At 37.4% G+C, this 24,048-nt stretch overlaps 1 protein-coding gene and 2 non-coding genes across 5 annotated transcripts in view; 2 read left to right on the top strand and 1 right to left on the bottom strand.

Moving 5' to 3' along the window:
- Window positions 1-24,048, top strand: part of SNX6 (sorting nexin 6) — a 49,011-nt gene that overhangs the window by 8,015 nt on the left and 16,948 nt on the right. For 2 of the 3 annotated variants that reach the window (XM_024981849.2, XM_024981850.2), the window contains exons 3-9: window positions 3,383-3,487; window positions 3,723-3,833; window positions 6,905-7,026; window positions 8,939-9,062; window positions 16,165-16,260; window positions 18,526-18,631; window positions 22,208-22,283. In XM_024981849.2, coding sequence (XP_024837617.1) covers window positions 3,383-3,487; window positions 3,723-3,833; window positions 6,905-7,026; window positions 8,939-9,062; window positions 16,165-16,260; window positions 18,526-18,631; window positions 22,208-22,283 — 740 coding nt within the window. 3 annotated transcript variants of the gene reach the window in all.
- LOC112443347 (small nucleolar RNA U3) lies at window positions 21,527-21,749 on the top strand. The gene has a single exon (XR_003031683.1). It is a non-coding gene; the product is annotated as a small nucleolar RNA U3 (small nucleolar RNA).
- Window positions 23,808-23,879, bottom strand: TRNAW-CCA (transfer RNA tryptophan (anticodon CCA)). The gene has a single exon. It is a non-coding gene; the product is annotated as a tRNA-Trp (tRNA).

Here is a 24,048-nt window from a genome sequence, read left to right as displayed (position 1 = left end):
TTTATTGGCTGGCAAACCCTTATGTGTGTGAAACAAATCTTGTGGTCAGACAAAATAATCCTTCTCCATAGGCCCAGGAAATGGAAAAAAATTGAAGTCTGAAGTGTATATGGGAACTGACCATAGGAACATGCACTATCAAAAGGAATGCTTCTGCTGATATGTAGCTAACGTTCCTATGAGATATAAAGAGGAAGAATCAGAATCTTACCATCAGCGTTTTGCTGTGACCACATTTGTAATTTGTGTACATTTTCCTAAGATCAGTTCTAGAACTAAGAATGAAAGAAGCAAATGGCAGGTTGAATTAATAGCTATTAAGGCTATTATGTGGGATGCTTTAGTAAAGCATACAAGAAGAGAATTTATAGAAAGGTTAGAAGGAAGTAGAGGAATAAAAGCAAAGGAGGAAACTTCTGGGACTGATGGAAATGTTCCATATCTTGATTATGGTGATGATTACAAGGGTATAATCTATGTATTTGTTAAAACTTTTCAAATTATATCCTTAAAATCTGCATTTAATTATATGTAAACTGTGCCTAAAAAAATATAGAGTACAAGACCAAAAGTGAGATATAGGAGTATAGGAATGTATAATATAGCTATACTTTTTGTATATAGGAATACTTTTATTGATTAGTTGCAATTTTAAAAAGCCAGGTGTTTTACTGTCAGACTAAACAAAGCAAAAAGGAAATAGTGGATGTGGTATAAAAGGATACTGAAATGGAAGACAGAGAAGTATGTTAATAATTTGAAATAATCTTTAATTGGAAGAATAAATAACAGCTGTTCATATGTAGAACTCCTGAAAGATGTATTTCCAGATTAATAATGAAATGGTTAAAAAAATAAACCTGAAAGTTAAATTGTACTTAGAGACATGCAGTCTGGCAGAATGTTTTATATCATCATTAGCAACTGAGATAAAGTTTTGACAGAATGTAAAGACAGTCCGGAAGAATCTAGACTAATGTTCCCTCATATGGTTTTTAAGGCTTATTCTGAAAATTGTTTTGATATGTCTGTGGTAGGACATGGGATTCTGTGTTTTTTAATAAGCATCCAAGTTGAATCTTACCAGTAGTGTCTGAGAAATGCTAGACCAGGCAGTGAAAACATAAATGAAGAACTGCCAAGATTGTTAGTCCAAAATCCGTAAGATAAATCTATTAGTTTCCTGGGACTGCTGTAACAAGTTACCACAAACTTAATGGGTTAATACAACAGAATTTTATTCTCTCATGATTCTGCGGGCCAGAAGTCTGAAATCAGTATCACTGAGCTGAAATCAAGGTGTTGGCAGGGCCATGCTCCCTGACGCTCTAGCGAAGAATTAGTTACTTGTCTTTCCAGCTTTCTCGTGGCTGCCTGCACTCCTTGGCTTGTGGCTTTACCACTCTAATCTCTGCCTCCTTAGTTAAGTTGCTTTCTCTTCTTTTGTCTGTGTCAGATCTCCCTCTTATAAAGATACATGTAATTGTATTCAGGGCTCTCCTGGATAATCCAGGATAAACTCCACTTTTTTTTTTTTTTAAAACCATATAAGGTTACATCCACAGGGATTTGGACCTGGATGTCTTTGGGGGAGCTGTAATTCAGCCAACCACAATAAACATCTTAAGAGTGGCCTCAATATGAGTAAAAAGAAATAAGGAAACAGATTTCTTAAATTAGAATTAGGGTAAGGGGTTAGAGAAGAGGTAGGAAACAGTTTGAAGACCTGATAAGACTAAATAAAAGCAAGAAAACCAAAGAACAGCATACTCTCTAATGTTTCCAATATTGCAGAAGCAATGAAGTTATTGGAAAATAAAAAAGAAAACTTCTTTGTAATTCAGGACAGCCTTTAAATTTCTTTTATCAGACAATGGCTACATGTAGCAGAGTACAATAGTGATTTTTTAAAACATTTTTATGTAAGTTTATAGTGTTAACTTAAAAATATGATTGCTGATTGAAATTTAATTCAGTATAAACTTATTAAAGTTACCAATAAAGTTTTTGTTAAAGGCCATCATAGATAGTATCATGCTTTTTTTTTTTTGCTTTTGTGTAATAAAGTTTTATTAAAGTATAAAGGAGATAGAGAAAGCTTCTGACATAGGCATCAGAAGGGGGCAGAAAGAGTACCCCTCATGCATTTTAAATAATGATTCATTTCTTCTGTGACTGTTGTTAGATTGTAATGGTATTTATTTTTTAAAAATATGTCTACTCAATATAGAACCAGTAGTGCAAAAGTGAAATAGTATTTTACTTTCATTACTAATAAACAACTCTATTTAATGAGAAACTTCACAAAATTCATCTTTGAATAAGTCACAAGATTTCTTAAAGGCTTTTTTCCAGTTTTATAAAATTCATGCATATTGTGGAAAGTTGGGAGAATAAAAGAACATAGAGGAAAATCACTGCAACTCACATTTTGTTGTATTTCCTATACATAATAATTTTATGTGTGCATTTTTTAAAAATATAATTGAGATCATAGAGTGAACAATTTTGCTTCTAGCATTTTTTCCATTTGCACCGTAATTGAAATTTGAAACACTAATGATTAGGTAAGTTTCCAAAGGCAATCCTGCTTTTGCAGCTAGAGTATTTGAAGCAGGCTAGTTAGATTTTTAATATTTTGTATCTTTACATCTGGCTTAGACTTGATTTTATCTTTTAGTGTATTTGCTTTTGTAAATCTACAAATTACCTTAAGATGTTAGAATGTTAATCTGTTTAAAAGGGAAGAAAAATGAGTGATACTTAAGAATGAGAAAAATTGTGATTAGAATTATAAGTGACGTCTTCTCGTAGATGAGTAAATAGAAGCACTAAATAGGGAATATACCCAATTTTTCTAATGTACTAAAACTGTAGAGTAAAATTTAATACATATCACGGGAGTTAATTATTATTAGCATTTTTCTTAGCACTTTGCATATGTAGTACATTGAACTGTTATTTTATTATATATTCCTAAATTAAAATAAGCAATAAAATTTAAATGATTGGCCATTATTCTTTTTATTATTTTTCTTATTCTTAAAGGTAGATACATTTCTTAATTTTAGGACATTTGAACTTGTAAAGGAGCATCTTTTTGGGAAATAGTTTACTAGTTTACTTTTTGGGTGAAACTATAGTAAATCATAGTTAGCATGTTGACTCATACAAAGGATAGTTGAATGATGTAGAATGAAAATTGATTAAGATAACATACCCAAAGCACCTCCCCCAGAAGATAGATTAAATGAACTTGTGTACTTGTTAGATCTAAGATTCACTATTTTAGTTTTGTTTTTGCACTGTCTTATTGTCTAGGAGAAGAATGAATTTGCATAAAAACCTATAGAATTTTCACTGAGGTATTATTTTTTTCTAGCTTAAAGCAATAAATGTAGATCTTCAGAGTGATGCTGCTCTGCAGGTGGACATTTCTGATGCTCTGAGTGAGAGAGACAAAGTAAAATTCACTGTTCACACAAAGGTAAATGGGGTTTTTTTACTTGTGTTATTTTAATTATTGTGCTGTTATATATGTAATAGTACACTGACTAGAATTTTGGTTTTCAACATAATTAGAAATTGTATTTTAGTTTATAATTCACTGCTGCTTATTATCTTTCATTAAAGACTAAGTTTAGAAAATAAGGTATAAATGTTCATAGAAACTTTTATAGTCTAATCTTAATTTTTATTTGAGAAAATCTCTGTCTTTGCAGAGTTCATTGCCAAATTTTAAACAGAATGAGTTTTCTGTTGTTCGACAACATGAGGAATTTATCTGGCTTCACGATTCCTTCATTGAAAATGAAGACTATGCAGGTTACATTGTAAGTATTGAGGTTCCATTTTAATCCTATTTTCTAGGAACTTTTTAGATACTTTATTATGTGTGGAGATTTTATTCAACACTTCTAGTGAACTGATGTAATTTTTTAAAAAATTTCCAGCTATAAAACATAATTGACTGCCACCTTTTATCCCAAGTTGTCTTGTTTGGGAGTGTGGCGATATCGATATGTAATGCTCCCTCATTTAAACTTAAATTCTTACTGTTTATTAGAATTGAAATGGGCTTGTCCTGGGGGGTAATAACTAAGGAGGTGTTAGAGACCGTATTGGTCTTGAACCCTTAGGTAGACAGAGTTGGAGGGCTTAGGTAGACAGAGTTTAGAGTTGGAGGGCTCCTGAGAGGTTGTCTAATGTAAATATGCACCCGGTGTTATGGCTCAGCTGTGGACCACACTCAGATTTCTGTAACTGTTTCTTTTGATTTCCTTGAAATTGTCCTGACCTGATTCCATCTTTATCCTTGTGGCCCTTACTCTCAGTCATTTGCTTTTGTTTTTCTTTCTACAACTCCAGTTTGATGCACGAGTGGCGGTGCTTTTGTTGTTGTTAATTGCCAGTTTTTATCAAGACTACAACTGAGGGACAGCCCAGTAGAAAAGATGCACAGCATGAGATATTGGGGTGAGGGATTGGCACAGAACTCTCATGCCCTTTCCAGGATGTACCACCAGCATGTCAGTGTGTTTACTAGTCTGGAAGCTCTCCTGTTTCCACCCTTTTCCCCCTCATCTTCTTGTATGGTGTTATTTTCTTACTACTTTTTTCTCTCATAGACTAAACACTCCTCAAAGATCAAGACCATGTCTTATTTATCTTTATCTGCTGGTCGTTCAGCATCACGCCTGGCACATAGTAGATGTCGTGCATGGGCAGCAATGAATATGTGCCAGTCTGTACTTGGTGCTTCCTTCTCTGTTGCTTTCCTTGGTATAATCCTTTTCTTCTGGTCATTGCTGTTTAAACTTCCCCCTACTTACCTTTCTTTCTGTTTATTTGCTATCTTTGCTTTCCATCATTTCCCCTTCACAGTTCTTACTTGCAGGCTCTTCCTCTAAGATAGATTTTTTTCTTTTATCATTCCCTTGAGTGATACGTCTCTTTTAGACCTTGTGTTTTTATTTAAAGTAAGTGCTTACTTTCCCCCTCACTGTGAGAGAATAGGGGGAGGTTAGTCATTAGTCTGTGCCGTATTCTCTTGTAGTTAAGTCAGTGCTTTCTGCCTCTGGTACACTCCAGTCATACCATTTACATACTTTGGAAAAAATAGCATGCATATTTGCAATACATTTAGTTAGTGTGTACTTAGAGCTTATTGTGCATATACATTTGAGAGCTCTAGGTTGTCACGTAGGAGTCTACAGACTGAAGTTTGGGTTCAGTTCAGTTCAGTCGCTCAGTCTGGCCCGACTCTTTGCGACCCCATGAACCGCAGCATGCCAGGCCTCCCTGTCCATCACCAACTCCCAGAGTTTACCCAAACTCATGTCCATTGAGTCAGTGATGCCAACCAACCATCTCATCCTCTGTTGTTCCCTTCTCCTCCCATCTTCAATCTTTCCCAGCATCAGGGTCTTTTCAAATGAGTCAGTTCTTCGCATCAGGTGGCCAAAGTATTGGAGTTTCAGCTTCAACATCAGTCCTTCCAGTGAATATTCAGGACTGATCTCCTTTAGGATGGACTGGTTGGATCTCCTTGCAGTCCAAGGGACTCTCAAGAGTCTTCTCCAACACCACAGTTGAAAAGCATCAATTCTTCGGCGCTCAGCTTTCTTTATAGTGCAACTCTCACATCCATACATGACTCCTGGAAAAACCATAGCCTTGACTAGATGGACCTTTGTTGACAAAGCAATGTCTCTGCTGCTTAATGTGCTGTCTGCTGCTGCTGCTGCTGCTAAGTCGCTTCAGTCGTGTCCGACTCTGTACGACCCCATAGACGGCAGCCCGACAGGCTCCCCATCCCTGGGATTCTCCAGGCAAGAACACTGGAGTGGGTTGCCATTTCCTTCTCCAATGCATGAAAGTGAAAAGTGAAAGTGAAGTCGCTCAGTCGTTTCCGACTCTTATCAACCCCATGGACTGCAGCCCACCAGGCTCCTCCGTCCATGGGATTTTCCAGGCAACAGTACTGGAGTAGGGTGCCATCACCTTCTCCGAATATGCTGTCTAGGTTGGTCATAACTTTCCTTCCAAGGTGTAAGCGTCTTTTAATTTCATGCCTGCAGTCACCATCTACAGTGATTTTTGGCGCCCACAAAAATAAAGTCAGCCGCTGTTTCCACTGTTTCCCCATCTATTTGTCATGAAGTGATGGGACTGGATGCCATGATCTTAGTTTTCTGAATTGAGCTTTAAGCCAGGTTTTTCACTGTCCTCTTTTCACTTTCATCAAGAGCCTCTTTAGTTCTTCTTCAGTTTCTGCCTTAAGGGTGGTGTCATCTGCATATCTGAGGTTATTGATATTTCTCCTGGCAATCTTGATTCCAGCTTGTGCTTCCTCCAGCCCAGCGTTTCTCATGATGTACTCTGCATATAAGTTAAATAAGCAGGGTGACAATATACAGCCTTGACGTACTCCTTTTCCTAAAGTTTGGGTCCTACGATCTAATACCAGAATATAGTGCTGCACTCTGTTTCTTCCTTGGTGTTCAGGACCTCAAGAAACTTAATTTCTAGACTTAATCAACTTCTCTAACCTTAATTAGGATATTCCTCATTCATTCATCATGTCGTTAGCTCTCTCAGACAGCAGTCTTTTTTTTTTTTTTTTGAGAGGGAAACAAAGTAAGTTTGAGTGGGAGATGCTGTTAGAACAGCGGGCCAGCTCAAGGCAGAACCGACGAGACAACAGTCTTCTATAGTGGCAATAGTGCAACTACTGAAGGAAATAAAAGTCTTTAAAAACTAGTGGTTTAGGGGACTTCCCTGGTGGTCCAGTGGTTAAGACTCCATGCTTTCACTGCAGGAGGCGTGGGATCTATCCCTTTTCGGGAACTAAGATCCTGCATGGCACAGTCAAAACAAAACTAGTGGTTTTATTCTGTGACAGATCCCTCCAGCACCACCAAGACCTGATTTTGATGCCTCAAGGGAGAAACTACAGAAACTTGGAGAAGGAGAAGGGTCTATGACAAAGGAGGAATTCACGAAGATGAAACAGGAATTGGAAGCGTATGTGACTTTTGTTGTTATTTGTGCGTGTTTTTATGCCCTTTTTTTGTTTGGTTGGTTTTTGTTTTTGTTTCTCTGCTCTCTGATATCCCATCCTTTCAATCATTTCACCACAGTGACCCTTTCTGGAAGATGCAGGTTTAAGCCATACAACCAGTGTTAACTATCATGATCAGAGCCTACAGGAAAATTATAGAATAATTGTCTGCATTGTAAAATTCTTTAAATTACTGTTTTAAATAAACTCTGAAGATTGAAAACAGAAGATCCACAAGTCCATAAATGATAGTAGAAAGGGAAATAATGACTTTTTAAAACACACATGTAGATCATTTTTTACAAGGCCTTAGTCATTACCCACCTGGTTCTCTTGTTTGGACAAGTGCATACTACCAAGATTTCTGTTTCTCATATAAGTGTGCACTAAGCAACTCTGGATATTTTCTTCTTTCTTTTTCAAAAACGGTGTGTGTGTGTGTGTGTGTATAATTTTCCCACTCTTTTGTCTGACTATGGCTTCTGCCTGAAGGGAAAAGAATAGGAGCAAAGCAATGAGAGAATAGTTTTTTAGTGTTTTTTATTAAATGATGATTAGTTTCGTATATACTAGACATATATTAAATTCTTGAAAAAATTCTATTTCGTTTTTAGCATATTTGCTGAAAATACAGTTTTTCCCCTTCTCTTGAACATTTGAAATAATTTTGGATTGCTGCATATTGTTTTTCTGTATTTTGAGAGTTAAACAAGGAAATAGCTTTCCTTGCATTACCATCACCTCCATCACTTTTTCTGGTCATTTCTCCTGTTTGTGCATTTCCTTTTCTTCTCTTCCACTGAATTTCAGTTTTTAAGCATATATTCATGCTGCTACTAGACTCTTCTTCAAAATGCTAAACTCTTGACAAGAGAAATTAACAAAGTAGGTCTTCTTTGTTAAAGTGTAAGGTGACAGATATTTTAAGAATTCTGTCAATACTGAGTGCAAGCAGTAGCCTGATAGTGGACAGGTATGACTTCTATAGTTGATAAGCCTGACAGCTGGAAATGAGCAGCGCACATTAATATTGAGAGAATCTGTGGTTTTCCAGTGGCCCTGATCATGATTCTTTTGTGGTCTGGTTAGGGGTTGGATAACAGAGAACCTTTGGTTTATTCTACTGCTACCTCCATCCTCTGCATCCTTCTTTTTTGTCTTCACTGAATGACTACCCTCACAGAGATCAAACTTCTCCCAACATTGGTCCTGCTGGTTTGCTGGTATGTAAAACTTAACCTCCTTGCACGTAGTTGAAGCAAGAATATTGGGCCTTTTCCTTGAGTGTTCCCCCCCCCCCCCAAACTGACATGTATTACTATAAGATCACTGTGATTCACTGATGATATTAAAATGTTTTAAACACAGTTCTTCAATGTAATGGAAAACACTAGTCTCTCCATGGTGTGTTTCTTTCTTGTGTGTTTGGGTCTTTAGATGAAAATAGTTATTAAAGTTGAAAATATGTTTACTGAGGTTTGTTTTAGTTATTTGTATGAAGGTGTATAAAAGCAGTAATTATCTAGAAATTGAATCATTAAAATTGTATGCTATAATTTGTAATGTACTTTCTCTGAAGCTAAAAACAAAAAGCCCTATAGTTACCTTTAACATCAACTTGCATAGGAAGAAAGGTTCATAAAACTTAAAAATAATAACATTTATATATAATAAATACTATTAACTAGCATGAAGTCTTTTCAGAGCTGGGTTTTATATATTTTGTTAACAGTTCAACTAAAACCTTTGTTTACATGGATTATATCTTCGTGCCTCTAGTTTTGCATTTAGAATAATTCCTAGTATTTGGTTAAAAAACTGTTGCGGGTGTTTTTCTGCAGAGTTTTTACCTTTAATTTTGTGTATTATTTCTAGTGAGTATTTGGCAATATTCAAGAAGACGGTTGCAATGCATGAAGTGTTTCTGTGTCGTGTGGCTGCACATCCCATTTTGAGGAAAGATTTAAATTTCCATGTCTTCCTGGAATATAATCAAGATGTGAGTATTGAATTGATCAAAGCAGTGATCAAGGTTTATTTTTAAAGAGTCATTGGAAGGAGAAGGGAGTTGTTAGAAAAGGCTTAAGGCCTTATAAATACATTTTATAAAATGTTCTGATTTTTCAAGGCAGTTTAATATGACTTTTTTAATGATACAGTATTTCAGTAGAACTTAAGTAGATTAATTTTTTAAATGATGCTAAACTATGTTACTACATGAGATATTGATTTTGATCCTGAAATGTGAACTTCTTAAGAAATAGGGTTATTAAATTGGTTAATGTTTCTTAAATTTGAGTTTGGAGGCTTCTGAAGTCTTATGGAGAATTCAGAGAAGTTCTTAAGCTAAAGAATTCCCAGTTACTTTTGGGTTGATCATTGACTCTTAATCTGTTTAACCTGCCTCCTTCAGTGCTGGTTGCTGCTAATTTTCCTCCCTCCCAGCCTCAAGAGATTTCTTCATTCGTGGTCCTGGAAAAAATCTTTTTAGTGGATGGGTGATACAGATCTTGGAGTCTCTATTTGGATGACAAGATTAACTCATGATTTTAGCAGAAGAGAGATATTTCCTAACCTTCGTTCATTTCTTCCTATGGCATCAGTGACCACACCCAGGACCTCATCTCACCCCCGAGTTCCTAAACCCTGACCTTATGGACTCCAAGCGTAGCCCTCTGTCCTCACAACTCCCTTTTTCCCTGTTCCCACTGCAGTTGTTCTTTGATTCACTGCTGCATCTAGACCCTTGACTTCTCCTGCACTTTGACCCCGGCAGTAGCTCTTTTCTTTCTTTCTTATCTTGCCTAGCGTGCCTGCTCTGTCACTTATAGCAATGTTATGACTTTAGACAGATCTCTCGTTTTCCATTAAAGCTAATTTCAATAATTCTTCTAGATCAAATAATGACCTTGTTCACTGGGACTGGACACCAATCAGAAAGCAAAACACCCAAACCTCCTGTATCCCCCCATAGTCTTCAACCACTTTGGCAGCCACACTCATTTAATAGTTTTCTTTTCTTTTTTCTTTTTTACTTCCTCCTTTCCAATCTGGATGCCTTTTTAAAATTTTGCTTGCCTGACTGCCCTGGCTGGAACCTCCAGTACAGTGTTAAATAAGAGCAGACATCTGTTTTCTGTCCCTGATCTTAGGGGAAAAGCACGCACTCCTTCACTATCAAGTGTGATGTTAAATGTGGCTTTTTACATAGATACCTTTTGCCAGCTTAGAGAAGTTCTATTCCTAGTTTGTTGAGTGTTTTTATCATGAAAAAGTACATCTGTTGAGATGATTCATGTTTTTTATTCTGTTAATGTGGTAAAATGCATCATGCTTTTCCATTTTGACTGAGATACCTTTCTAGCTATGCTGACTCCCATGTTCTTGTGGATCTATGGGAATCCATCTTGATGTGTTCACCTCTTAACTCTATGGCTGCTTCCCAGTCTGCTTCATGGGCTTTTCCCGCCATATATCCGTTCATTTAAATCTGATTCTTCCAAGGTTCCTCATTGAGTTCTCTACAAATCTATAAGATTTCTAATTCTGTAAATTCTCTCTAATACCTGCTTCTGTGGCTCCAGTGATTCTAATATGCTATTAACTTAGAAATCTATGGGAATTCCTTGGCGGTCCAGTGGTTAGGACTCTGTGCTTCCACTGCTGGGAGCATGGGTTTGATCCCTGGTCACGGAACTAAGATCCCACAAGCCAAATGGGACAGCCCCGCCTGGCGGCTCCCTCCGCCCCAACTGTATCACTCCTGAGGCCCAGCACTATTCATTAAATAGCCTCCTGAAAAACCTCCATTTAGATGTCCCCTTGGCCTTTTACCCTCAGCTGAACCCTTCTTTTAAATCCATGCCTCCTTTTGTACTCTTTGTCTTATCTCAAAGAAGGCATCACTAACTCCCGTTCCCTTCCACCGTGAAAATTACTGAGGACTCCTACTGTCTGTTCCTGTCAGGAGTCACCAGATTCTCTCTGTCTTTTTACTGTGGATACTTGGTTCCATCACTAGACCTGAAGACTAGTCCAGACTTTGCCTGGGTTATTGAAGCAGACCCTGACTGGTCCGTCAACCTCCAGTCTTACCTTTCTCAACCCCTCAGTTGTATTGAGTTCTTTGGGTGCTTTGCTGATGCCCCATGAATAGCTTTAACACTATACTTCCCCTACTGTGTGTAATTATGTTTGCTTCTCTCTGTCTTCCTTAGTTACTTTAGGAGTAGGAGCCACCTCTTAATCATCTTAATATTTGTAACACCCAGCACAGTGTGTGGTTATAATATACATTCATTATGGTTTGTTAAATGAGTGAATTAGAGAAAGAAATGGCAACCCACTCCAGCGTTCTTGCCTGGAGAATCCCAGGGACGGGGAAGCCTGGTGGGCTGCCGTCTGTGGGGTCGCACAAAGTCGGACACGACTGAAGCAACTTAGCAGCAGCAGCAGTGAAATAATTAATATAAAAAATAAGGTTAAAAAAAAGCTGGAGTACTTTGAGGGGCCTAAGAGCAGTGAATTCTAACTGGGAATTTGAAAGGGTTTCATGAAGAGATGCCTTTTATTTTGAATATTAAAGTCCGACAGAGTTTTTGGTGGAAGAGGAGATACCATTTCAGATACAGAGGAACCTAAGAGTTCAGAGCCTCTTTCGAGAACAGTGTGGAGCATAAGGCTCTTTAGGGGTAGGGGTGGAGTTGGGAAGGTAACCTGAACCAGATTTTTTCAAAGTGTTGAGTATCTTGCTAAGGGGATTGGCGTTCAGTCTCTGAACATTATGAAACTCTATGAACTTATTTAAGTATGGAAGAGATGCTCAAAGTGTGATTTTGGAAGGAAAAAGAAAGAAGCTGTAGATTGTGTCAAGATTTTTATTGAAAGGTATGGAGTTTTCATAGTTGCATACCTTTACAGTCAGTTTCTCCCATCGGGAAGCTTCCATAAGTCTCTTATCTTTATCCATCAGAGGGAAGACAGAATGAAAACCATAATCAAACTAATCAAACTGATCACATGGACCACAGCCTTGTCTAACTCAATGAAACTATGAGGCATGCTGTGTAGGGCCACGCAAGATGGACAGGTCATAGTGGAGAGTTCTGACAAAATGTGGTCCACTGGAGAAGGGAATGGCAAACAACTTCAGTATTCTTGCCTTGAGAATGCGATGAACAGTATGATAAGGCAAAAAGATTTGACACTGAAAGATGAACTCCCCAGGTCGGTACATGCCCAATATGCTACTGGAGAAGAGTGGAGAAATAACCAGAAAGAATGAAGAGAGAGAGCCAAAGTGAAAACAATGCCCATTTGTGGATGTGACTGGTGGTGGAACTAAAGTCCAATGCTGTAAAGAACAATAAAAGAACGATACGGCATAGGAACCCGGAATGTTAGATCCATGAATCAATTGGAAGTGGTGAAACGAGATGGCAAGAGTGAACATTGACATTTTAGGAATCAGAGAACTAAAATGGACTGGAATGGGCGAATTTAATTCAGATGACTGTTACATCTACTACTGTGGGCAAGAATCCTTTGGAAGAACTGAAGTAGCCCTCATAGTCAACAAAAGAGTCTGAAATGCAGTACTTGGATGCAATCTCAAAAACGACAGAATGATCTCTGTTCATTTCCAAGGCAAACCATTGAACATCACAGTAATCCCAAGTCTATGCCCCAATCACTAATGCCGAAAAAGCTGAAGTTAAAACAGTTCTATGAAGACCTACAAGATCTTCTAGAACTAACACCCAAGATGTCCTTTTCATCATAGGGGACTGGAATGCAAAAGTAGAAAGTCAAGAGATACCTGGAGTAAGAGGCAAGTTTGGCTTTGGGGTACAAAATGAAGTAAGGCAAAGGCTAACAGAATTTTGCCAAGAGAACACACTGGTCATAGCAAACACCCTCTTCCAAACAACACTAGAGATAACTCTACACATGGACATCACCAGATGGTCAATACTGAAATCAGATTGATAATATTCTTTGCAGCTGAAGATGGAGAAGCCCTATACAGTCTGCAAAAACGAGATCAGGAGCTGACTGTGGCTCAGATCATGATCTTTATTGCCAAATTCAGACTTAAACTGAAGAAAGTAGGGAAAACCACTAGACCATTCAGGTATGACCTAAATCAAATCCCTTAATTATACAGTGGAATGTTGCACAGGAGGCAATGATCAAGACCATCCCCAAGAAAAAGAAATGCAAAAAGGCAAAATGGTTGTCTGAGGAGGCCTTACAAATAGCTGAGAAAAGAAGAGATGCTAAAGGCAAAGGAGAAAAGGAAAGATGTACCTATTTGAATGCAGAGTTCCAAAGAATAGCAAGGAGAGATGAGAAAGCCTTCCTCAGTGATCAGTGCAAGGAAATAGAGGAAAACAATAGAATGGGACAGACTAGATATCTCTTCAAGAAAATTAGAGATACCAAGGGAACATTTCATGCAAGGATGGGTACAATAAAGGATAGAAATGCTGTGGACCGAACAAAAGCAGAAGATATTAAGAAGAGGTGGCAAGAATAAACAGAAGAACTGTACAAAAAAGATGTTCATGACCCAGATAACCACAATGGTATGATCACTCACCTAGAGCCAGATATCCTGGAGTCCAAAGTCAAGTGGGCCTTAAGAAGCATCACTATGAACAAAGCTAGTGGAGGTGATGGAAATCTAGTTAAGCTGTTTCAGATCCTAAAAGATGATACTGTGAAAGTGCTGTACTCAATATGCCAGCAAATTTGGAAAACTCAGCAGTGGCCACAGGACTGGAAAAGGTCAGTTCTCAGTCCAATCCCAAAGAAAGGCAATGCCAGAGAATGTTCAGACTACCGCACAACCGCACTCATCTCACACACTAGCAAAGTAATGCTCAAAATCCTCCAAGCCAGGCTTCAACAGTACATGAGCCGTGAACTTCCAGATGTTCAAGCTGGATTTAGAAAAGGCAGAGGAACCAGAGATCAAATTGCCAACATCCGTTGGATTATCAAAAAGCAAGAGAGTTCCAGAAAAGTATCTGCTTCTGCTTTATTGACTATGCCAAAGCCTTTGACTGTATGGATCACAACAAACTGGAAAATTCTGAAAGAGATGGGAATATCAGACCACCTGACCTGCCTCCTGAGAAATCTGTATGTAGGTCAAGAAGTAACAGTTAAAATCGAACATGGAACAATGTACTCGTTTCAACATGGGAAAGGAGTACGTCAAGGCTGTATATTGTCACCCTGTTTATTTAACTAATAATGCAGAAAGCAAAGAACTAACGAGCCTTGTGATGAAACTGAAAGAGGAAAATGAAAAAACTGGCTTAAAACTCAACATTCAGAAAACGAAGATCATGGCATCTGGTCCCATCACTTCATGGCATATAGATGGGGAAACAATGGAAACAGTGAGAGACTATTTTCTTGGGCTCCAAAATCACTGCAGTTGATGACTGCAGCCATGAAATTAAAAGACACTTACTCCTTGGAAGAAAAGCTATGATAAACCTAGATAGCACATTAAAAAGCAGAGACATTACTTTGCCAACAAAGGTCTGTCTAGTCAAAGCTATCTTTTTTCCAGTAGTCATGTATGGATATGAGAGTTGGACTATAAAGAAAGCTAAGCACTAAAGAATTGATGCTTTTGAACTGTGGTGTTGGAGAAGACTCTTGAGAGTCCCTTGGACTGCAGGGAGATCCAACCAGTCCATCCTGAAGGAAATCAGTGCTGAATATTCATTGGAATGACTGATGCTGAAGCTGAAACTCCAGTGCTTTGGCCACCTGATGCGAAGAACTGACTCATTTGAAAAGACCCTGATGCTGGGAAAGATTGAAGGCAGGAGGAGAAAGGAACGACAGAGGATGAGATGGTTGGATGGCATCACTGACTCGTTGGATGGGAATTTGAACAAGCTCTGGGAGTTGGTGAGGGACAGGGAAGCTTAGCATGCTGCAGTCCATGGAGTCGAAAAGATTTGGACATGACTGAGCTACTGAACTGATGGGGTTTTAGGGACCAGATGAGAAGCTAAGAGACTGTATAGATGGGAAAACCATGAATAGGGAACCAAGAAGAGGGAAAACTTGGAGATCAGATTATAATAAATATTTTAAAAAATATTCAATGTGCGGTTAGCAGAATATATATGTAAAGAATACGATGTAGGCAATTTGAAATAGAATCTAAGATTCAGGAAAGAGCCTCTGCGTAGTGATTGAAATGTGCTAGTCACTTGCTTAATGGTGAGTATTGAAGCCATGGCAGCAGATAAGGAAGTTAGATGAGATGTTCCTTCATGGGGCACTGATGCAATAAGTGGTAAAGTCAGAGTTGACTGCTTCTCAGTTTTGCCTTTAGATATATACTATTCATGCCATTCAGAGTCATCGTTTGTGTCCTTTGTCTCATGAGTTTGCTGACCCCAAAATAGGTCGGGAGATGAGATTTGGAGTTCAGAGTGAAAAATTTGCAAAATATATTTTCAGAGTTTCTATAGAATCATATGATGGTATATTGTACTCCAGTAAATTTTACATGTTCAGAGAAGCTCCTGAGTGAATTTTTAGTTGACTTCATATGATGTAGTAGTGTTTGACAAAGTATGATGAAAGGGCTCCTTAGAGCAGAATTACCAACTACATTTACACAATTTGGAGGGGCTTCCCTGGTGGCTCAGCAGTAAAGACTGCCTGCAATGTGGGAGACTCGGGTTTGATCCCTGGATTGGGAAGATCCCCTGGAGAAGGGAACGGCAATCCAGTCCAGTATCCTTGCCTGGAAAATTCCATGGACAGAGGATTCTGGCAGGCTACAGTCCATGAGGTCATAAAGTGTCAGACACGACTGAGCGGCTAACACTTTCACTTTTGAGCCATACTGTAGATCAGCTGAACCTGAATCTTTGGGGCTGAGGCCAGACTCCTTTAAGTTCCCAGAATTTGAAAATCACTGATCATACATAATGAAATTGCCAAAAGTTTAAAAACTGGAGTCCTTTTGAGATTGCTGTTTTGATGACAGAGAATAAAGGAGGTATTAACTTCTCATTTGTAATCTTAAAAGAAATACTAACTTAAATTTACCTTTCTTTCAGTTGAGTGTGCGAGGAAAAAATAAAAAAGAGAAACTGGAAGATTTCTTTAAAAACATGGTTAAATCAGCAGATGGAGTAATTGTTTCTGGAGTAAAGGTAAGACACTATTTGGTTAACAGAGGTACTGCTTTGAGAATTTACTTCTTTTACGAGGGAGATACTTTGAGATTTTCCGATGTGTAGGCCATTATATTGGAATGGAAGAGAAGTTTGGATAGTAGACTTCTTAGGGCTGGGAAACTGGGCCCCTTGCCCTGAGTTCCCCTCTTCAGAGAGCTCCTTTCTCTAAGGGGTGATAGGTCTGCAGCTCCAAGGGAATTTGCCAACCCAGAGCCCACACCCCTGTCCTCCAAACCAGACCATTCTCCTTATCTAGAACCCCACATTTTCTTGCCCAAATTCCAAGCCTGCCTTCCAGTCCTGCTTGGACTTCCTCCTTGAATTCATCTGCTGGTGAGTAGACCGTGCCTCTGGTGGTCTGTCCTCCACGGGTAGTCATGGAGTAGACGGCCAGCACAGGGAAGAAAGAGCAGTGTGCGGGATGGAATGACTGTCTGGCCTTACCCTGTGACTCTGCCTTACAGAGTCACAGGGTGGGCACCGAGGGGCTGCCTCGGTTTGTACACGTAGCCTTGGCTTTACAAATGTTCGGGGCCGACTTGGGTTTAGATTTGAAGTTAGAAGAGCTCAGTTGAAGTTTTGGTTTTGTCTCATAGTAGCCACGTGACCTTGAGAAAAGTCACTTTTCTTTCTCTAAATCTCAGGTTTCCCATTTTGAAAACGTGGTTAGTAATGCTACCTAGCTATAGGATTGTTAGAAACACTGAGTTAGATTTAGAAAGAATGAGATGCTAGTATGCATATACTTATAATTACCTAGATAACACCTAGATTTTTCTTAATGATGGTCTGAAAATGGTACAAGAATTGATTTTTTTGAAAACTCTTACCATCAATATTGAGAAAAATGTTTATTGCAGAATGTATTTTCAAAGTTTATATAGAATCATATTATGGTATATTGTACTCCAATAATAATATTATTAAGCAAATAATAAAGCAATAAATAATGCCTTATCATCATTGCCTGTTTTTATGAATATATCTACACTAAAACTTTGGTGTAAAGTACTATTTGGTTTATACTTTGATTTTGTAGAGACAGGTCAGTTGATATGTTGACAGTGCATCTCCTTTGGCTACTTTTAATAAAGGGTTGACATGGGAATTCCCTGGCAGTCTAGTGGTTAGGACTCAGCGCTTTCACTGCCGAGGGCCTGTGTTCAATCCCTGGTCAAGAAACTAAGATCCCACAAACCATGCAGTGAGACCAAAAAAAGATTCAGGCTGGTTTTTTTGTTTTTTTTTCTTCTTCTTCAGATTATTTCCATTTTGATGCTACTTATGTTGAACTTTTTGATTAACATTAAGTATAAACCACTATACTGATTAGTAGTTTGATAATTTTATTAAAGTAATAGCTAACATTTTTTTGAACATTTGCAATGTGGTGTTTGGTAGCGCACATTTCATTAATCTTCACTACAACTCTGCAAGTTAGTTTTATCTCTGTTTTTCCAATAGACCTCACTATACTAGTTAAGAAAACTAGTACACATGCATTAACAGATTTTAAGTCACATTTTGTCACACTAACTTTTGCTACTATGTTCTGTTAATACGGGTCTCAAGTTACATCATTTCAGCTGGTGCTTTTTCAGTAAACAGTTGCTATTTTAGAAGGGAGTTCATTGTTTTTAGTTTTAATGGATTTCTAGCTTTGTTCCAAAAAAGATTGAAAACAGTGTTTAATACAAAAATTGCTCCCAGATAGCTAATTTGGCCAGGTTCCCCAAAGCAGTCAGAGAGGGCCAATGACTAAGGCTTGGCAGCATTCAGGAATGGTTCATGAAATGCATAACAGACCAAGAGAAGCAGATGTCTACTTGTCTGCTGGGCTTTTTCCCCTTTTTTTTCCTCAAAAGCAATTGATTGCTCCCACTGGAGGAAATAAATGTGTTGGAGAAGCAGGACTGTGGTGGAAGAGTACAGGCTGGAATAGGTTCAGGTACAGCATGGAAGCTTGGACCATGTGGGACCGTAAGCCTTCTGCTGTAGCACTGTGGAAGACCTCTTACTTGATAGAGAGATGGTTTTGAGGTTTGAACTTGTTTTTGAAGTTTGAACTTAACATGTTTTTGAAGTTTGAACTTGCTGGTGAAATCAATATAATGTCTGATTATTAGAGGATAGCTATGCTGTTTAATGATGATCTTTTATGATTATAAGGGAAGCAAAGTGTTATATGTTAGATTAAAGCAAATAAGTGAAAAAAGCTCATATTTTCTTTTGATCCCATAGGATGTAGATGATTTCTTTGAGCATGAACGAACATTCCTTTTAGAATATCATAACCGAGTTAAGGATGCATCTGCTAAATCTGATAGGATGACAAGATCCCACAAAAGTAAGGTTTTTCTCTGTGGCTCAAGTTTACATTGTTTAATGGAATAATTATCAAGTTATTATGTTATTTACAGTTTGTAAAAGTCTTGATATAGGGCAGTGATTTTCAAACTGTGGTCTATGAAGCTTTGATCTCAAGGCCCTTTTAAGCAAGTCTGTGAGAACAAAACTAATTTCATAATAATAACTAGGATGATTTTTTTGTCCTTTTCACCATGTTGACATTTACACCAATGATGCAAAAGTTGTGATGGATAAATTGCTGGTGTATTAGGACAAATCAAAGCAGTGGCACCAAACTGTACTAATAATCTTTGTATTCTTTCCCACAGTGCATTCAGAATTTTAAAAATTCAATTAAGAATGTCCTTGATGAAGCAGTGAAACTTATTACTTATTGAAAGTCTCCTCCCTTGAGTATACTTTTTTAATATGCTGAATGATGGATCGGGAGGTATGCATAAGGCACTTCGCATATGGATGTATGATGGTTCTTTCTAGAAAAGCAACTTGAGTTGCAGCTGAACTGGCTGCTTTTTTTCAGTACCATTTTTACTTGAAAGAACAACTGACAGACAAGCTGCTATTATGCAAACTTGTGTCTTGGTAGACATTTTATCAAAAATTAATTAAATGAGCCTCACACTTCATGGAAAACTACTGGCAGCGTTTGTTGACAAGGATGAAAATCAAGGTTTCCAGCAATTATTAGAATCTTGGAAAACTTGTGTCAGTCACCATGAGTTTGCTTTTCAGTAATTAAAGACTTGTCTGAGGAGATTGATGGTGATATTACTGAGTGTGATACTTTTTATATACTGAAGTGCATCTGCATTTGGAAGATGTGTGTGATTCATTGAACCAGTATTTTCTAAATAATCAAAATCATGTTAAGTACACGTTAGATTAATGGGTTTTTTTAACAGCTGTATTGAAGTGTAATTGATATCAATAAGCTGCAATGTTCAAAGTTTACAATTGGATAAGTTTTGACACATGTATGACATCATTACTAGAGACAGTATAATGAACATGTCCATCACCACACACAGTCCTCTTGTGGCCCTTCATAATCCCTCCATCCTGTCCCTGTCCCCAGGCCACTGCTGATAATGCTTTCTGTCTCTGTAGATTAATTTGCATTTTCTAGAGTTGCCAATAAAATGGAATCATACAGTATGTACTTTCTATGGTCTGGCTTTGAAATTCAACAAAATTATTTTGAGTTTCATCCATGTTGTTGTATGCTTCAGTAGTTCATTCTGTTTTGTTGTTGAGTGGTATTCCATTGTATAGATATACCACAGTTATCTATTCAGCTGTTGCTGGACAATTGGATTGTTGGCTAGCTTTCACCCATTCAAAATAAAGCTGACATATGTAAGTCTTTGTATGAACATAGGCTTTCATTTCTCTTGGGTAGTACCTAGAAGTAGAATGACTGGGTCAAATGTAAGTGTATAATTAACTTTTTTTAAAAAATTGCCAAACATTTTTCCAAAATGATTGTATCATTCTGCATTCATACCAGCTGTGCACAAGGATTCCAGCTGCTTCATATCCTTACCAACAAAGTCAGTCTTAAATTTTATCCATTCTGCTAGGCCAATATGGTTTTAATTTCAGTGATTGATGATATTGAACTTCTTTTCTTGTATAAGTCTTTCAACTTTATTCTTCTTTATCAAAGTTGTTTTGGGCCCTCTAGGTTCTTTATTTTTTTGGATGGATTTTAAAATCAGCTCGTCACTTTCTACAAAAATGCCTGCTGGGATTTTTTGATTGGAATTGTGTAGAATATAGATCAGTTTGGGGAGGATTAAGATCTCAAAAGTGTTGGTTCTTCTAATACATGAACAGGGTATATGCCTATTTACTTTGGTCTTCTCTCAGCAATTTTTTGTTGCTTCCTTTGTAAAGCTCTTATACATCTTTAGTTAGATCTCTGTTTTTTGATGCGATTCTAAATGATGTGTTTTCTACATTTGAGTTTCTAGTTTTTTTGCCAATATATAGAAATACATTGTATTTTCAGCATTGAGCTTATATCTTGCAGCCTTTCTAAATCAACTCACTTATTAGTTTATTAACTATTTTGTAGATTCCTTAGCATTTTCTACATAAAGGGTCATCTTTGAATAAAAACAGTTACCACTTCTTCCGTTCCAGTTGGAATGATGTTTATTTCTTTTCCTTGCCCATTATACTATAGCTGTACCCTTTAGTACCATTTTGGTAAAAGTGGTGAGGGCAAGCGGTTTGACCTTGTTCCTTATCTTGTGGGAAAGCATCCATTTTAATTGTGATGTTAGGTATAGGTTTTTCCTAGATGCCTTTTAGCAGGTTTCAGTTAGGAATGAATGTTGGATTTTGTCAGATGCTCTTTTTGCAACAATTAAGATAACCATACGGTTTTTATTTTTTTAGTCTGCTAATATGGTTAATCATATTGATTGATTTTCAGATACTAAACCAATCTTATATTCTTGGGATAAATATTACATATCATTGGAGTTTAATGTGATAGAGTACACAGACTTCACTGATAGGACTTTAGGTTCCCCAGTGTGACTAACCCTTAAAGAAACGACTGCTTGTTGAGTAGAGTATCCAGTTATCTGAAAATATTAGTAAAATACCTCCTGCTTTTCCAACAACATACCTGTTTGAAGCTAGATTTTTTTTCCCCCACATACTTGAGCAAAAATATTGTGTCACAGTACAGTGAGTGCAGAAGCAGATAAGAGAATGGAGCTATTGACTGTTAATCCAGACACAAAAAGGAGATTTGCAAAATCTAAGTGTCACCATGGTCACTGATTTTAAATATTTTTCATTTAAATATTATGTTAACATATAATGGTTTGAATACTGTTATTTTAAAATAGTAAATATTAAGACTGTACTTTTGAGGATCGTTTCTGTTGTTTGTTACTCTAGAAGTTTCTCTGAACATGTAGAGCACCTGAAAGCATGAGGAGGAGACATACTTCACACAGCAGTCTCTCCTCAGCGTGAAGCTGGCTCGTGGTGTTGCTTCTGCAGTTGCTGTTTGCTGTTGATGATTGTTCTCTTCCTCCTTTGGGAGAGTAAGAGGGAGAGAATGCTGTCTGGGTGGTTTCCTTAAGAAAAAAAAAAGTAAATACTTAAAAATTTTTTTGTTTTACTTTAAAAAAAAAATAACACTCTCTACAGTGCTACAGACCCAGAAGTCTCTCTGAATATTCTTTGCTCTTGTATGTCTCCCTGGTTCTTTTCCATGCCCTTCTCTTTATCTAGAATTCTTTCCTCCACTTTGCCTAGTAAAGATTTCCTCACCCTGCAAGCTCCAACACCTGCTGTAGTGTCTGTAAACCCTTCCCTGACATCCTCAGGTGGAATATCTGTTTCCCCTGCTCCTTAAGTAGTTTATAGCTACTTCCAGTTCCATATTCATCATAATGTATTATAGTTTGTGTGGTTTCTTTCTCTAGACTTCGGTATCTCATATTACATACACATTTTTTGGCAGGTACGTATTCAGTAACTTTTTTAATCCATGAATAAATATATTAAATCCTTAAAACTTTTTCCATAGGTGCTGCAGATGATTACAATAGAATTGGTTCTTCATTATATGCTTTAGGAACTCAGGATTCTACAGATATATGCAAGTAAGGATTCTGATTTAAAACATTAAATAAAACAAAATTTTTGTTGCCAGCTCGGGCACACACACTACTGCTGACCCAGCAGGCATTTTGGAATATTTTTGTCAAAACACATTGACAGTATAGAGCTTCTTTATAAAGTTAGGTTGGTGTTATTTTTCTCTTCCTTTTCTCTCTTACTTTTTTAATTCCGAGAAATAAAAGTCAACCTTAGTATATATAATTTTTAACATTTACAGTGTTTTAGTTGATGAAAATTTGCCAATTTATGTGTGTGAAAGAGAAACAATTTATATTAAAATGTTCTTAGATTTTAATAAAGTTTCTTTTAAATAAGAAATGCTAAAAAAAAAAAAAGAAATTCTGTTTTAGAATTAGAGTATATATATATTAATATATATTTTGTTGGAGGCCGAGTTTTACTCTTTGGCCACCTGATGCAAAGAACTGACTCACTGGAAAAGACCCTGATGCTGGGAAAGATTGAAGGCAGGAAGAGGAGATGACAGAGGATGAGATGGTTGGATGGCATCATCGACTCAATGGACATGAGTTTGAGCAAGCTCCAGGAGTTGGTTGTGGACAGGGAATCCTGGTGTGCTGTAGTCCATGAGGTCACAAAGAGTCAGACACGACTAAGCAACTGAACTAAACTGAAGTTTTAATCTAGCCATAAATCTTAGTTGCTCGTGTAATGTTGTTTAAACTTAACTCTCCTTTGAAAATAGCTCAAACATACTTTTAATATTTTAAGAAGAAAAACTGTTTTCATAGTCCATGCCTTTCTCTAAACCACATCCTTGAACTTTTCTGTAGTATATCCTGTCTCAGTAGACATGTCAGATCAAATTTTTCAGCAAAACAGGATACCATAGCCTACTAATTAACATGCTACCTTCCCAAAGAGTTAGTTCTTAAGTCTTTGATAAGGAAAAAAAGGCAACCTTGCCATGTGTTACCTTACATAAACTTGTCAAAGAGTGAAATGAAGTTCATAAAATTCAGCTTTCAATAGTATATACCCTAATCCAAATATAATGTTGTCTGTCATATTTTACAGAATACCCTTCAGTAGTTTGGCATTGGGATATTTTTTAGTTGGCATCAGCATTTGAAAGATGGACTTTCTAGTTAAAAGCGACAGTGGGGACTTGGTGGCCTGGCAGTTAGGGTCCGGGCTTTCACTGAGTTGGCCCCGGTTCAGTCCCTGGTCAGGAACATCCTGCAAGCTGCAAGTGCAGCTCCCCTACCCACCCCCAGAAAGTGAAAGTGAATCCTGAAATAGAAATTGGCTATTTGTTTCTATTGTTTTCCAAAACAAAACAGCTCCATTTGAAAATATTTAAAATGTAGTTCTTTGGATGTGATTGTTCTGTACTTCTATAGTATTTAAAGGTATAGACTTTATTTAATATTATGCAGCGTATTACTAAAGGATATCAAGACAAAGATGGTTGTTTTAAAAAATATTTATTTAATGTATTTATTTGGCCGCACTGGGTCTTAGTTATGCTGTGTGGGATCTAGTTCCCTGACCAGGGATTGAACCTAGGCCCTTGCATTGGAAGCATGAAGTCTTAACCACTGGACTACCAGGGAATTCCCAAGACAAAGTTTTTAATGTATGGCTTAGACTGTTACCTTGAAATGGGAGGATTTTCTATAACAGTACATCACGGGGAATCTGTTATATGGGTGCTTATACAAAGAAAGATTTTTGTCGAACTAGATGAAATCTGCAGTGAAAAAAATCATTATTATTATAATG

Source organism: Bos taurus, chromosome 21 (assembly GCF_002263795.3).
Source record: "Bos taurus isolate L1 Dominette 01449 registration number 42190680 breed Hereford chromosome 21, ARS-UCD2.0, whole genome shotgun sequence".
Taxonomy (NCBI): Eukaryota; Metazoa; Chordata; class Mammalia; order Artiodactyla; family Bovidae; genus Bos; species Bos taurus.
This window is presented reverse-complemented; position numbering and strand designations above follow the sequence as displayed.